This window comes from Suricata suricatta, chromosome 14 (genome assembly GCF_006229205.1).
Source record: "Suricata suricatta isolate VVHF042 chromosome 14, meerkat_22Aug2017_6uvM2_HiC, whole genome shotgun sequence".
NCBI classification, from domain to species: Eukaryota; Metazoa; Chordata; class Mammalia; order Carnivora; family Herpestidae; genus Suricata; species Suricata suricatta.
The window spans coordinates 61712151-61728632 of NC_043713.1; the positions used below are offsets into that span (position 1 = coordinate 61712151).

Genomic DNA, 16482 nt, shown 5'->3' on the forward strand with positions numbered 1-16482 from the left:
AAAAAATTAAAAAAAATAATAAAAATAAAAATATAAAAACCATTCTTATCTTGTACAAAAAAACAACGGTTTACCAATCCCTCACTTAGAGTATTAATGTTTCATTAAGATGATAAGCAATAGATGAGGAATTCTACCCCCACTTCCTGTCAAGGTAAAAATATCTCTGGTTTAAAAATATTCACTACAAAAGCATCAGTAGAAACAGTCTGGAGACAGTGTGGTAAGTGAATCTGCTCCAGACTTCTCCAGGCAGTGATATGGGCTGAGCACCTCAGGAGCTCTCGGCCAGATAAAAGGACATATTGCAAAGGCAGACCTTTTTAAAAAAGATGTACATCTCATGAAGAACTCCCTTCCCATATATGACTTCACCAGCCAAAATGGCGACTCTATGAGATTTAAGACCAAGACCCTTGACTTTACTTTCATGCTTTCACACTGGCACTAAGGAACTAAGTCATGTGAAACAATAAAAGTATAATTAAATCATCTCTGTAATTCAGCCACTGTACAAATATCTTTTTTTTAAGACACTTTTGCTTATTTAGTCTAGGGTCTTTGAAACATACCACCACACTTGCCAATAATTTGTACTACAAGGGTCCAAGGTCATCCTAACGGCCACAATATTGTAGTAAAAATAGAATAAATACATAAAATTATATAACTTTGGTTCCATAGCTCATACTTCCTCATGAAAAAGAAAATAGCACTCAACAGCCATAGCTGAAGTCATATGAACACTGAGAATGAAAGAAAAAGGAAGAGCGCCTGCCATCAGGAAGCTGCCCTGACCTCACAGCCAGGCCATGTTTGTGTCCTAGTGGACATAAACCATCTCAGAGAACACCAACCTCAGATAAGTCCCTGTGAGACCATGATAAAATGAGACAAAGCAAGGCTGCTTCAGAATCTTTTCTAAGCACAGACAAAAACAAGGTAACTGGGCAACCCACAAAATACCAAACAGCCCCTCTCTTGGCTGAAATGAATGACTGCTACTTCTTTAACCAATTCCAGCTTTATCCTCACTCTAGTCTGCCCTTCTTTATAGATAAGATTTATTGAGACACCTAATCATAAAATACCCAGTTCCTAACAGCATCCAATCTTTTTCTTATATTTTTTAATGTTTTATTTATTTTTGAGAGAGAGAGAGAGAGAGAGAGAGAGAGACAGACAGTGTGAGCAGGGGAGGGGCAGAGAGAGAGGTAGACACAGAATCTGAAGACAGGCTCAGGCTCTGAGCTGGCTGTCAGCACAGAGCCTGACATGGGGCTTGAACCCACGAACCGCGAGATCATGACCTGAGCCGAAGCTGGATGTTCAACTGACTGAGCCTCCCAGGCGCCCCATCATTTTTTTTTTAATGTTTGTTTATTTTTGAGAGAGAAAGACAGACAGACAGAGTGTGCGCAGGGGAGGGGCAGAGAGAGGGAGTCACAGAATCTGAAGCAGACTCGAGGCTCTGAGCTGCCAGCACAGAGCCCAATTCAGACTTGATCTCACAAACCGCGAGATCATGACCTGAGCTGAAGTCAGACGTTTAACCAATTGAGCCATCTAGGTGCCCCAAAGAACATCCAATCTATAGCAAACTCCTGTTTCCTTAGACCATCCCCCAAATCACCCAACCGAAGCCCATATCCTACAAAAGGTTCTTTCTAACACTCTCTAGTAATACTATGATACCTCCCAGCTCCCCATGGTGTGATTCCTCTCTCAAACAAGTAATACACCCAACTTATTCAACTTTGGGTATGTTGCCATTTGGGTTGGAGGGGATTGACAGCATGTAAATACCGAGTTCTCTCTACTCTCCTACCACACTCCAATAACTCCCTCTAGGAGACCCACATGCACACTGGTAAAGAGAACCAGGAAGACTAAATTGCTGGTCATCTCCGAGACCTGCTTAGAATACCAAACAGCAAACTCCGTGACAGATAAGGTCTCTCAAAAGTACTGCAAACTAGGGGTGCCTGGCTGGCTCAGTCAATAACATATGACTCTCAATCTCAAGGTCAGGAGTTTGAGCCCAACATTAGGCATGGAGCCTACTTAAAAAGAAAATTAATTAACTAAAAAAAAAAAAGTACTGCAAAACAGAAAATGTAGAAGAACCAAAATAATCATAAAGGCTCCATAGGGGTGCCTGGGTAGTTCAGTCTGTTAAGCATCCAACTCTTGATTTGGACTCAGGCCATGATGCCACAGTTCATGGGATCAAGCCCCACACTGGGCTCTGCTTAGTATTCTTTCTCTCCATCTCTCTCTGTCCCTCTACCAGTCGTACTCTTGCTTTATCCAAATAAATAAAACTTTTTAAAAAAATAAATAAAAATAAAAAAGATCCATAAAGGTTAACAATTTCTTCAATTAAAATTAGTTTACACTGTTCACATGTTCAAAAAAATACTTAGACAAGAAATAGAGTTCACAGGAAAAAAGGTCATTTGAAATAAAACAATTTAGCTATTTTTTTAATAGAAAGGTCGTAACTTCCATATGTCCATTTACTTACTGAAAGGACAAAGTAGAGCCTATTTCTGTAACAAAGGCACAGGCAAAGCTAATATCTGGCATTCACAAATTTTAGCTCCAGAAAGAGCTTTCATTTTTCAAGGTGATAATACATTCTGCATAAAATATTAACAAGTCCAGTATATACATAATCCTTTCAATTTCCCAAATCATAGATTCTATACTCTCAAAGTAACCAGAAGATTTCAAGCACCCAATGTCCCCTGAGTTCAGGGAAGTAAAATCCTATTAATCAACAACTATACTGTCCTCAATGTGTTTCACAAGAGAAGCAGTACTTTGGCTCATACTCTAGGATCCCTGGAGCACCACTGTAAAGCAGCCCATCATGAGGTCAAGGGCACCACATAGCCCAACTGGTAAATACCTGCAGTGTAGTGCTGACCTTTCCAGATGTAGCAGCCATGAGGATGAAACCCTGGGCATGCACTCCCTCACGTATGTGACAATATACATGATGTCACAAAAAGCTCAGGTGCTCAGAGGTCTCTCATTAAATAAGGTATGCAAAACATAGCTTTGGCTAAAGCTTTTGTAATTAAGTTTAGTATCATTGATGACACTTTGCTGTAAATTTACTGACAATTGTCTGATATTTAATGTAACAAAGCAGGTAAAATGAGGTAAAATTCCTTTCTGAAAACACCATCAAGCTTACCTTTCAGAGCTATCACCTTAGAGGCTGGATTCATGATGGCACTTTCTGCAGAGATGGGCCGTCTGATTGGTGCCATTGGATCACTCATGTCAACAATCACTACCTGTGCCTGCTCACCAACCTTTTCTCGGACACATATAAACTTATCAGATTCCATGGTCAGTGTGCTGAATCCAATGTTGGCTGGATTAATTCCCAGGTTTTGGAGCTAAAGAGAAAAAAAAAACCATTTGATTAAAAGTAAGTTTTTCCTCTCTGAAACACAGTAGATCTAGTCCGGTATTTAACAAAGCCTAACAGGAGGAGGAAAAAAACTTGGGGTGCCTGGGTGGCTCAGTTGGTTGAGTGTCTGACTCTTGGTTTCGGCTCAGGTCATGATCTCATGGTTCGTGAGTTCAAGCTCTGTGTCAGGCTGTGCGATGACACCACAGAGCCTGCTTGGGATTTTCTCTCTCCCTCTCTCTCTCTCTCTGCCCCTTCCTTGTATGCTCGCTCGCTCTCTCTCTCTCTCTCTCTCTCTCTCTCTCTCAAAATAAATAAGCTTTTTAAGGAAAAGGCATTTAGAATAAACGTGACATCAAATAATTACTTGAGGCAAACACTGACTTGTGTTTCTATACCTTTAATAGGTACAGGCAATGCATCAACAGTAGGCTGTGAGTCAAATCTCAAGGAGTTTGTAATTATACAGACCGATGAAAACATACAAGAAAAAGGATAGTACCAGGAAGAGGGAAGGATGCCTTGAGCAATATACAGACAGTAAGACATCAGCTGAAAGGGGGTGGAGGAGCCCACAAAGAATAGCTCACAGATAAGCTCACAGTTGAGGAGAGCCTTGACAGGAAGGTGGTCTTGGAGAGGTGAAGGCAGGGAAAAAGAGGAAAAGGAAGAAAACCAAAACCAGTTTCCCCAAAAGCAAACAGTAAAAAAGAACTAACCAAGAGTTTTTCTTTTCCTTAAAGCAACCCTACATATCATAAAGTCTGATTTAATTTCTTAGTTTAAGTATTTCTTGGCAAGTCCAAGGAAAAGTCAACAGATCTGGTACATCTTTGGAGGTAGATGGATTGCTTGATCTCGTGTAAAACTTAAATCAGGCACCTTTCTCCAAAGGCCACTTTACACATAGTGTCTGGCTTAAATAAGAACCTATTAATGAGATAAACTTCAATGAAAAACCTTGGGAAAACACACACTCAAGAAATTTCTATCACCCCTATGAAGAACCATGCTTATTTCTATAAAATTCCCTGGCCCTAATTTACCTTACAAGGCATCTTTGTTTCTAAACATTTTTCTGCTCAACCCAAACCCTACTGCTATTGATTTGACTCTTTAGTACCTGTTACCCTGTGTGACCTTGTATAAAAGTTTGTGCTAGCAACAAAGATTGGGGACCACTTGTTAAAAATAATTACCAGTCTTTAGATTAAGCACAAATGGCTATTGATGCTGCCAGCATAATTCTTTATTTTATCATTTTACCCCCCAATGAACTCCTCAAAAGCAGGGACCATATCTTATTTGTTTCTTGTGGTACAAACTATAGCACATATTGAGTATTCCAGCTGCTGAGCAGAACAGGTCACCTCATCTGACCTTTCTGCTAACCCAGGAGGGAAGTATGCTACGCACAACTCACTCTAGTGCAACACAAGGCTTTTAGGTTAAGAAATCTTCCCAAAACCACAATGCTGATTAATGATGAAGACAGATGTGAATAAACCTTGTGTTCTGAGTCACAATACTGAGTTGCTTGAAGTTCACATCTTATTTTCTCACATCTGAAACTGCAGCTTAATGTAGTAAATGTAATAGTATAGTGAATCCAAGTTGAGACTTTCTCACAGCAAGTAGTTTTCATACATTAATTTCATACTGCACTGAACACATACTGCCTACTAATCACTAACTCTGAAAACAATAAGATACATAAGATATAGTCACACCATCTACAGCCCACAGGCTGTGGACTCTTAACAATTACTAGGTTGAACTATATGAAGTCGCTGATAGGGAGACAATGAAAAGTTCCTTTGGGGGCAGAGAGAGAGGGAGAAACAACAGGGGGAAAGAAAGTTCCCAGGAGACCTACCTAGTCTTCCCCCCTTTTTAAAAATTAAATAAGAATTACACTATATAAGCATATAGTAACATTTCGAGAGCCCCCTAACACTCAAGCACCCAACACCCACACTGTTAAATCTCTACATTTCAGAGCCATACACTTAAGTGGGCCTATGTTTTCTAAATTTTCATTTAGTCTTAGTTTGGGGATGATGAGCTAATACGGCAATATTCTAATTTCAACTTCAAATATCACCAAGAATTTGTATCCAATCTCTTGAGTATAGTAAGTTCTTAAATATTAGTCATAAGTCCAGTTCCTTACAGAAAAGCATATACACAAATTCATGGTATTTGGAAAAGGTAAAAGTATCTCATAAAGGAAGACACTGTTTTAACAGCTGAGAACAGTGTATCCAAAAATAAGTCAGAGACTATTAGAACTAGAAGAAAGGAAGGTGGTTCTCAACCAGGGGTAGTATCCTGCAGTCTTTAGAAACAAACAGGGGCAATTTGAATTGTACTATGACTAGAGAACACTATTAGTATTTAGTGGGCTGGGACTAGGCATGCCAAACACAGGACAATCCCACAAAAAGAACTTTTAGATACTAAATACCAAATACCACTAAGTTTTACTCTATATGCAGAAACAGAGTCCCAAAGAAGTGGTGTGCCCAAAGTCATGTTTTCTCATCAGTTAATAGCTGTAAATAAGGACTCCTGATTCCTATAATAACTATTCTGAAAGGTAACCCAGCTACACATTTAAAACCACCTATATACAAGTTAAACAAATGTACACAAGATATTGTCTAATAATCCTTTTCAGTTCTTGAGACCTGCAATTAAATGAATCCAAATTCAAATCTGACACTGGGGAAAACATAAAAAGAAATTACTCATCAGACAGCCCCGTAGTTTCTATATTTAAGGGGCTTAGAGACAGCAGTATGACTGGGAAGGTTGCAGCTGTGTTTACACAGGGCTTGGTGAAAATACCAATTGACCATACCAAAGAGCCAGAATGTTCCAGCTGCAGTGAACACCCCAGGTTTTCATGCCTCTTGTCTTTGAAGATGCTAGTCCTTTCTCCTTCTGTACATGTCTCCTCAGGCTGCCTTACTGCAGTGCCCAGCACGTGGACATTCAATAATTAATCAGTAAAGAAGTTACTAGTTTTAGGCAGTCAAGAAAATAATTTAATTTAAAAAAAATTTTTTTATGTCAAATTTACCAGCAAGCTTTCTCTTAAAGAGAAAGCCTTGTAAACAAGGAACCTATGAAGAATGAGGACACTGAGGTCTTTTCTAGAACTAATGTAAAATTCTAGGACTAGATTAGTTCAGAACAGTTTAAAAACTACATTTGTGTAGTACTTTACAGAACCTCTCTCAAATTACACCAACAGAGGTTTTCTGTATTTTAAAACCAATGGGTAAGACCCTATATTTATACCTGTTAAATGTCAACTAGTTGGATTCCTGCCTGTCAAGATCTCCTTGGATTCTAATTTTGTCATTGAACTTGTTAGCCCAACTCTATGGCATCCTTCTTCAGCCGGCCAAGAGTCATGGTAATCTTTGCCTGGTGTGGAGGCCACCAGCACGGTGAAGCAAAAGAGAAGCAAAGGAAGAAAATATGGAATAGACTGAAAGCAATAGATTCAACAAAGCAGCAAGGGAAAGTAATGAAATACTTACGGAGGGCGGGGGGAAGAGGGTGTCAACTGCTACTGCCCCAGAAGAATATCAGTAAGCAATACTATCAAAATACATGCTGCAATCTTTTTATAATATTAAAAGAAAGATCTTCCAATTCTGTTAATTTACAAAAGCAAAAGGAGAGAATTTCATAGCAGGATTCTTTCAATCATTTTTTGAAAGATTTAATGGTTTCCTTAATAGTAGTTTCTTCTGGGAAAAGGAACCCAACATTTGAACAGAAAGGTTTACTTTTCACTTATACTTTCTATTCAGGGCTATTCTTCCATGTATATGTATTACTTTAAAGCTTATCCCAAGCAGACTTTGCCCCAGCTACAGAATGTTTAAGAACATGGTGGGGACCTTGACTAAGAGCCTAGTAATGGTGGAGAGCCTGGGTGGTTCAGTCAGTTAAGCATCCAACTTTGGCTGAGGTCATGATCCTGCAGTTGGTGGTTCAAGCCCCACATCAGGTTGTGTGCTGACAGCTCAGAGCCTGGAACCTGCTTCGGATTCTGTGTCTCCCTCTCTCTCTCTGCCCCTCCCCTACTCATGCTCTGTCTCTGTCTCAAAAAATGTTAAAAAAAAAAAAAAAAAAGAAAGATCCACTAAACTCAAAAAGTACTGAGAATCTTTTGCAGGTTAGAGATTTTGAACATTTATATATGTTCTATGGTGATAATTTATTCTTCCAAAGAGGACCTGCCCAAATTCATTTCATTCTCATTCATTTATACATATATATGTATATACAAATGAATGAAATGAATATATACGGGGGGGGGGATGCAGAAAGAGAGAGACTCTTAAGTAGGCTCCATGCTCAGCACGGAGCCCAATGCAGGGCTCAATCCCATGTTCCTGGGATCATGACCTGAGCTGAAATCAAGAGTCAGACGCTCAACTGACTGAGTCACCCAGGCAACCCCTGCCCAAATCCATTTAATATCTGCTCACTTACCCTACCACTGTTGTGGACAATCTAACAAAGGCTGACATGTCCACACATTCTGGGTGACCACTTTATAAATAAGAAAGTCAGAAGGTAAATGATTGTCCTAGTGTCTACTTCCAATACAAGGATCATCAGGCTACCAACAAGCAAAATTTAACAGCTTACACAAGACCTTAAAAACATTTATATGGGTAAAACAATTTCAGGACACAAGGAGCCTACTGTTGTTTGCCTCAGTTTACCAAAAACCATTTCACAAAATGGCAACCTAAACCAAACATGTAATAGACTATGAGTACACAGTCCAGAGTGACTCCCCAAGGCCTCTTCAACAGACACAAGTGCTCATGAACTGTTTTAAGCTTAAGCTCAATCTACTCCTTAGCGTAGCCTACTCATATGTAAAACACTTCAAACAGCAAACTCTTTCCTTAATTATGAATAATGATTAAATTCATCCAGCTGCATGTGAGACTCATCTGGAAAGAGAGGCCAAAGACCTTACCTCTCAGAGATTCTGATTTAATGTTTAAGGTGGGCTGGGAAACTCTGATTAAGACTAGTGACCACCGTGCTCCTATAATTTACATCACCTCAGCAGACTCTGTATCTGTTAAGAACATCACCTCAGAGATATGCTACATAATCAAAACCCTGAGGGAACATGTTTTTATATGTTCTCTGTTTTTTGAGCTGTGCCACATTTCAAAACTCTGACGAACAGCTATTCCTCTTCTGAATCAAAGTGTCATTGGTTCTTAGTCCTTTCTCTATTCTCAGCACAAACAGCAGCAATCTTCAAACTTAGATCTCGGAATATGAAAAAGTTCAAACAATACAGGGGTGCCTGGGTGGCTCAGTCGGTTAAGGGTACGATTTTGGTTCAGGTCATGATCTCACAGTATGTGGGTTCAAGCCCTGCATTGGGCTCTGTGCTGAAAGCTCAGAGCCTGGAGCCTGCTTCAGATTCTGTGTCTCCTTCTCTCTCTCTCTGCCCGTCCCCTGCTCGCTCTGTCTCTGTCTCTCAAAATAAAATAAAGACATTAAAAAAAAAATAAGTTCAAACAGTACATATAATACAAGAAAAATATTTCTGCAGAATGAGTTCTCCTCTCAAAACCAGGGTGACAGGATAAATAAAGCTAAATAAATTGCTATAATCTTAAGTTGAAGTGGAAGGAATGCTTAATTATAATGCATTAGATATAAAAGCTTCTGCTTTGGGTATACTCCAGAAAAGTTGATTGTAGAATAAAAGCTTCTATACACTGATTTCTACTTTCACTCACTGACCATTAAAAACTTGTTTTTCCTCTGGGGAAAATCTGGCCCAAGAATTTTCTTTAACTATAGTTTTACAAGCAAACCACAAAAATATTGTTTAAGGTATTTTAATGTTTAATTTTGAGAGAGAGAGATGAACAGAGTGCTGGCAGGGAAGGGGCAAAGACAGAGGGAGATACAGAATCCAAAGCAGTCTCTAGGCTCTGAGTTGTCAGCACAGAGCCCAATGCGGACTTAAACCCACGAACCGTGAGATCATGACCTGAGCTGAAGTCAGATGCGTAACCAACTGAGTCACCCAAGCGCCCCCAAAATAATTCTTTTATGAGGGGCACCTAGGTAGCCCAGTCAGTTAAGTGTCTCTTGATTTCAGCTCAGGTCATGATCTCACAGTTTGTGAGATGGAGCCCCATGTCAGGCTCTGTGCCGACTGCATGAAGCTTGCATGGGATTCTCTCTCTCCCTGGCTTGCTGCTCCTCACCCACTCTCTCTCAAAAACAAATAAACTAAATAAACATTAAAAAAAAAGAATTTTCAGGGGCTCTTGGGTGACTCAGTCAGTTAAGCATCTGACTTTGGCTCAGGTCATGATCTCAGTTTGTGGGCTTGAGCCCTGCATTGGGCTCTGTGCTGACAGCTCAGAGCCTGGAGCCTGCTTCAGATTCCGTGTCTCCCCTCTCTTTCCCTCCTCTGCTGTGCTCTCTCTCTCAGAAATAAACAAACATTAAAAAAAACTTTTTAAAGAATTTTCATATGAAACAAACCAAAATCAAAAACAGGAAAAAACTAATTAGATTCACAAATATTAAATGATGTGGTAGAGAGAAACTGTATCACTTAATGGGGCAGAAACAAAACGTCAGTGAGATAGGCAGGAGTACTCTCAAAAGTAAGACTTATAGTAAATTTGTCACAGGTGAGCTATACGGAGTGTCTGGAAAGGCCTACAAACTCTGTCATTAAGACAGTCTACATTTTAACTAATCAGTCATTGACTATACAAATGTTTTAATATGAAATTGAGTTCATTCCTTCAAAGATCTTAGGGCCTATTATGTACCAGGCAGTAACAACATAATTGCAGATAGGAGGAGTTCCTGAGCTTGTAGTCCAGTAGGAAAAGTGACCACTTATACACCATACAGTTACCGCCATCATGAGGGAAGCCCCAAAGCCATTGGGGCACACAGGAAGGGCTCCTAATTCTGACAAATCAGGGACAGCTTTCTGTCATTCAAGCAGATAGACACCAGAGGGCTAAGCAGGACTTGGCTGGGTAACAACTGAGGGGAAGAATGTTCTGGAAAGAGGCACTAGCATGTGCAAAAGTCCACAGGTAAGAATACAGGGCTCCAGAAAAGGTTCTAGAGGACAAATGGGAAGCAGCAAGAGAGCTGAGCAGGTGCTGGATTAGGTAGGACATTTGGGAGTCTGGCATTTTCATCCTGGAAGAAGGAAGCATTCATTGATGAACTTTAAGCACATGTTTAACCTTTGAGATCTCTTTGCTTGTGTGCTAGAGAAGAGAGGGCAAGACATGAGGTAGGTAACCAGAGACAAAGTTGGTGCAGCCACCTAGGTGAAGACTACTGGCATAGTCCAGGGTCGTGTCAGTCATTGAGAGTGACAGAATGATGCTCCTCAAAAATGGAAAAACCAGAAGGTTAAGAAGAAGTCACGGCTGTCTCCTAGGTTTGTGGCTGGACACTAGAGAAGATACATGGGGAGAAAGAAGAACCCAATTTTGGAACACAATATGTTTGAAGAACCTATGGATCATCCAATGGCCTTCTCCAACCTCAGCTGTCATAATGGCAATAACTGACAAGAAAAGAACATTTTATTACATACCAGCACTGTCCCACATCTTATATTTATCACATTTATTAACTCAAAGCCTCACAATAACTCTATAAAGTAAAAACTATACCTTCTGTCTCTATATTATAAATAGAGATGGAGGCATAAAAAGGTTACCAAAATTGCCCTAATTCACTTGACCAGTAAGGCCCTGAGTCCAGATTTAAACCCGTACATTTGGCCTCAGTCGGTGCTTTTGCCAGAGGCTGCTACTGTCTCTCCTACATGCATCTCTGAGGCTCAGCAAAAAATATGCAGCCTGCATGGAAACACTGAGCATACGGGAATACATACAAATCACCCAGTAGAGCACAGAGAATAAAAAGATAAAGGGGCTCAAGAAAGACCCCAGGCTTATCCCTAAGAAGAGCCCACAAAGGAAACTGTGTGGGCACAGAGGTATGAGAAACCCTTCGGAGACTGTGGTATAACCAAAAACAATACAAAAAGGGTCATGAGGAGGCAGGAAAGCACAATGTAAAATGCATCAGATGTCTGTGATGCTGGGGTTGGAGTTTATTATTTTTTTGTAGAAGGGACTGGAAAACTACAGACTATTTTTGTATGGTCCAACTAAAAATGGGTTTTACATTTTTTAGACGGTTTAAAAAAGGGGGAAGGGGGTACCTGGGTGGCTCAGTCAGTTAAGCATCTGACTTTGGCTTGGGTCATGATCTCAAAGTTCATGGGTTTAAGCCCTGCATCAGGCTCTGTGCTGGCAGTGTGCAGCCTGCTTGGGATTCTCCCTCCCTCTGTCTCTGCCCTTCCCCAACTGATGCTTTCTCTCTCTCTCTCTCTCTCTCTCTCTCTCTCTCTCAAATAAATAAACTTAAAAAACAAGTTTCTTATTTTAAAAAAGGGGGGGATATGTGACAACAGGCCCTCAAAGGTCTAACATATATACTCTCTGGTCCTTTACAAAAAAGTTTGCATAACAACTTGTGACCTTGGCAAGAACAGGTGCCGGGGAACAGTGGAGGCAAACACCAGACTGCAGGTTACTGAGGAATACAAGGTAAGTGATGAAGGGATAAAGTAATTCTTTCATGATGTCTGGCTGTGAGGTAAGAGCTTCAAGGAGATAGGGAAGAGGGGGAAGTTTGTTTGTCATAAAGATGGATGAGATACCAGGGAAGAAGCCACCAAGAGGGAATGGATGAAAACACAGGAAAGAGAAGATGCTACTAAGCAAGGCCCTGTTAAAAGGGGGAAGGATGTAGGATCCAGAACACAGAGAAGAGGAAGAACCCCACTTTTGAGATAACAGGAAGACAGAAAAGGGTGACTGCAGACAAGTTTGTAAGGCTGCAGGCATGAAAGAGAGGAACATCCCAATTTATGGCTTCTGTTTCTCCAATCATCTGCTGCCAGCAGGGGGGTAGTGGCAGGGTCAGGGATTTAAAGAACAAGCAGAAATTCTGAAATGTCTGCAGCTGGACAGTACAGACTAGAAAAACAAGGAGTGCAGAGCAACCTCAATCCCTGGTTAATGCTGGAGACCACAAACCACATTTACATGACCTGTGTGCTGCAAGCCACAAGTATTTTTCAGATAGCAGAATGTATCTCTTCAAGTCATGAACTTCCATAGGAATTTACAATGCCTTGCAGTTTACTTGCCTTTTGAAGAGAACATATTTAGTGGCTAAAGCACTGGCTTTGGAGTCAGAGATCAGGGTTAGAACCCAAACTGTCACTTACTAGCTCTGTAATTTTGTCTGAATTACTTAACCTCTCTGTGCCTGTTATAAAATTAAATGAGATTTATAAAATACATTTGTATAGTGATTTACAAAAGAAATGGTTCAATAAATGATCATGTTATTATATTGTTGTAATGAGCAGCAATGATATTATTTTGGTATTTCACATTACTATCATGAGATGGGTGTTCAGGAGACTTCTTCCGCACACAACTGCAGCTATATCACTAACCAAGTGACCACAGCAGGACAGTCTGGTTATCAAGTTTCCAATCCGCATAATAAGAGGATCTGACTGGTCACTATACTCTCAGGGCCTTTCCCATTTGGATAGAGAGTTAGAAGTGCTCTGTGCTGTGAAAATGTGACCTTCCAATCTGCCCCATTCCTTGGAATATCACCGTGTAGTCATAAAGACCTGAGTCGGAATCCCTCTCTTATTTGCTGAAGGACTGGACCACTTATTTGACATCTTTGTGCCTTGATGTCCTCACCTATAAAATAGGGAAAATCATTTGGATCTTATGGGATTGTGATGATTTAACAAAAAACACAGAGACCATGGCAACACTTTATCTAGCCCCCACCTCCTCACCTATAAAATGAGAATCGTATCACCCTTCACAGGTGTGACGTGTGTGTGGTGTGAGTGAAGCAGTGTACACTGTGCCAGCACAGAATCCTTGGTCAAACACAGGCAGCCAATCTTTATTTTCGTGAGGTACAACTCTATTAGGAGAACTTGAGATACAACAAACTGGGACCTCATTAAAAAGCTAAACTTGGAGGGGTGTTATCTCATTAAAAGGTCTTATTAAGACACACCATGATCCCTCTTCCTCTTTGGTCACACGATTTGACTATCCTCCCCCACGAGACCACCCCAGTGACTTGGGTAGCCAACAGACGAAAACTCAGGCGTAAGGATCGAGAGACGCAAAAACGGGGAAATAGGCTCAGACACAGATTTTAGAGGTATAAAGCTTGCGACTAGAGTCCGTGTGCACCGCTCCTCAGTCTGATTAAAGCTCTCAAAGGCACTGAAAGGGGACATTCCGGCAGATCCTCAGTTTCCATCACCCGGCGCTCTCAGCCGGCATGCCTTCGAGGTCAGAGCCGCTGGAGAACTACGGCCGCTACCGGATAACGGGTTTCCGCGCCCAGCACACCTGGCGGGGCCGCACGTGCGGGCCACCGCGCCCTCCCGCTGCACCGGCCGGCGCGCCTAGACATCCACCAGCCCCCCTCCCCTGCCCCGGCCAGCACGGGTCTGCGCGCCGCGCCGTCTCCACCGAGTAGGGGTCGAGGACCAGGGGCCAGAGGTCTGGGCAGGCGGCCAGTCAGCAGCTCCTGCCGGGTCCCTGGGGAGGTGGAGCGACAGGGGGTGCGGCTGAGAGGACGGAGTGAACGACCCGCCCTGGAGCCTGCCCGGTCACCGCGCCAGAGCCCGGGCCTCACCTGGAAGTGCTCCTGGAAGCGGATGGGAAGGATCTGCGCCATGGCGGGCACGGTGCCGAGGCGACGGCGAAGACAAGCGATGGTGGCGGTCGCGGCAACCTCCCTCACTTGCTGAGACGGGCGGCGGCGGCAGCAGCGGCGGCGGCCGCGCAGGCGCATTGCCCCGGTCCGCGTCCCGCACGCGCTCACAGCCGCATGGCCCCTGCACGGGATCACTCCGCCCGCCGCCTGAGGGTCCGCGAAAAGTAGTTCCGCGCGTACCCGCACTTCCGGCACCCCGGAGTAAGACCCGCTTTGCCTTTCCCTGGGAAGGTTCTCACGGCAGGGGTGCGCGGGTGGGTGATAGAGTCGCAAACTAACGCCCGGCGATGGCTTGGAGGTGTGCGCGGGAAAGTGGAGGGGTTCCAGGCTAAACCCTGGCTAGTGCGTAGGAGGGTATGCGCGGGAAGATGAAACCCATTCCAAGCTGCTGCCGGCAGATGCCCAGCAAGGTTGTGCGCAGAAAGGTGGACCAAGTCTCTGGCTGCAGTAAAGCCAGTGCTCAGGGCAGGTGTGCGCGGACGGGGACTAGACGTGGGATGCCCTCAGCAAATATCCTGAGGAATAGAGTTTTCAGGACTGATAAAACAAGACTCCGGTTTCTTTCCTAGAGTCTTCCAGGTGTAGGGGGTGGCGGGTATTGGGGGAAGTTCTGCCTCAAACTCTGGACAGTTAAGAGGCACTCTTTTATTCAGGCACAGATGTCCCAAAAACACAGCGAAAGGAATCTCAGAAGTATGTGTGCCTCGCTTCTGCAGGGAATCTTTCCTGGCTCATGCAAGTTCTAGACAGTGCTATATGAGAATATCAGTGCGGAGAGCCTGCAAAGATCACATCTAGCAGCAGATGATCAATCGCAGGCCACTGAGGATCGGCTGGATTGTCTGTGGTCATGCAACAGAAGTAGCAGTTCCAGAACTAGAGCCCACACCTGCTTTGCCCAGCGGTCAGTTGTTTTCTGAGGCACCATTTGACGATGTGTTTTGCATGCAGATGGCTCAGCTGCATAAAAGAGGTTTGTCAGGAAAGGGAAGCCTTTGGCATTCTGTATACGCATTCCTACCGTGTAATCGATACCCTGTATGCTTCATGTTGCTCACTGGTAATTTTAAGAAATTAATAGTCCACCGTGAATAACAGTCATTGTGCAATTATTTGCACAATGGCTTTATAATCTAGTATCATCCAAAAATACGTTAAAGAAGAAAACAGACTGCTCACTTTCAAATTAAATCTCTTTTCCAGTATCAGCCAAAACCTTTGCAGATTGCCTTTTCAACACCTGTGTAGCCTTATCATCTAATAATACAGCTTTTGCTACTGGTCGTACTGCTCAAATCTCTCCATGTTGGCAATAATGCCTGTAACCCCAAGTACCTTGTACACCAAATATATAAATGCCTTAGCATTAATAGTATCATTCCCTAAACCACCACCTCCCGCAAAGGGCATTAGGGTCAAACTAAAAACTTACATCCTAGAAGAATTTCAAGAAAATTGTGGTTAAGCAAAATGATAGGATTGTTAAGTCTGGCCCTCGCTGTGTGTCTATACTTCTAAAGGAACTAAACATTCTGATTTGAGAAGGATTCTAGTACTCTCACTGCCAGTGAGTGACTCGCATGTTATATACTTACATATATAAATGTATATAGAGTATATATGTATACACATACACATATAAATTGTTTATCAGCAGATCAAAAACTTGGATAATGCTGTGATGGAAGTGTATGAGGAGGGCAATTTGGTGATATTTATGCATGTACACATTAGTGTCCTACCAAGTGTATCTATTCTACAGTTACTCTTGCAGACCTTCATCCTACAAATAAAACTCAAAGGAAAACTAGCAGTTCATGGTAAAAATTAGGTAGATAGATAGATAGATAGATAGATAGATAGATAGATAGATAGACGGACAGACACATAACCACTCAGGGAAACAAGCCACCCCAAGAAAGAATCAGGAAGACCAACAAGCAGATACAGACTCACAAAGGTTGAGAAAATGAAATTATCACAAACAACTTTTACATTACTATATTCAATATGTTAAAAGAGCTAAACACCAGCTTAAAAACAACTGTAGGGAAAACAATACATGCAGGAAGCCTGAAACTATAAAGAGTGACCAAGCAGATTTGAAAAAGAACCAAACAGAAATTCTAGAAATGCAAAATGTAATAGAGTACAGTAAA

The 16482-nt window shown here is 42.1% G+C and overlaps 1 protein-coding gene and 1 long non-coding RNA gene across 4 annotated transcripts in view; one reads left to right on the forward strand and one right to left on the reverse strand.

Moving 5' to 3' along the window:
* Positions 1 to 14373, reverse strand: part of CLTCL1 (clathrin heavy chain like 1) — a 106785-nt gene extending 92412 nt beyond the window's left edge. For all 3 annotated transcript variants that reach the window (XM_029922013.1, XM_029922012.1, XM_029922014.1), the window contains exons 1-2: positions 14243 to 14373; positions 3206 to 3413 (exon numbers count right to left, since the gene is read on the reverse strand). In XM_029922013.1, the coding sequence (XP_029777873.1) occupies positions 3206 to 3413; positions 14243 to 14284 (250 nt within the window). In that variant the 5' untranslated portion in view covers positions 14285 to 14373. The remainder of the gene's footprint in view (positions 1 to 3205; positions 3414 to 14242) is intronic.
* On the forward strand, positions 14054 to 15606 carry LOC115277705. Its single transcript, XR_003902486.1, has 2 exons — positions 14054 to 14524; positions 14977 to 15606. It is a non-coding gene; the product is annotated as an uncharacterized LOC115277705 (long non-coding RNA).
* The last annotated feature ends 876 nt before the right edge of the window (positions 15607 to 16482 follow it).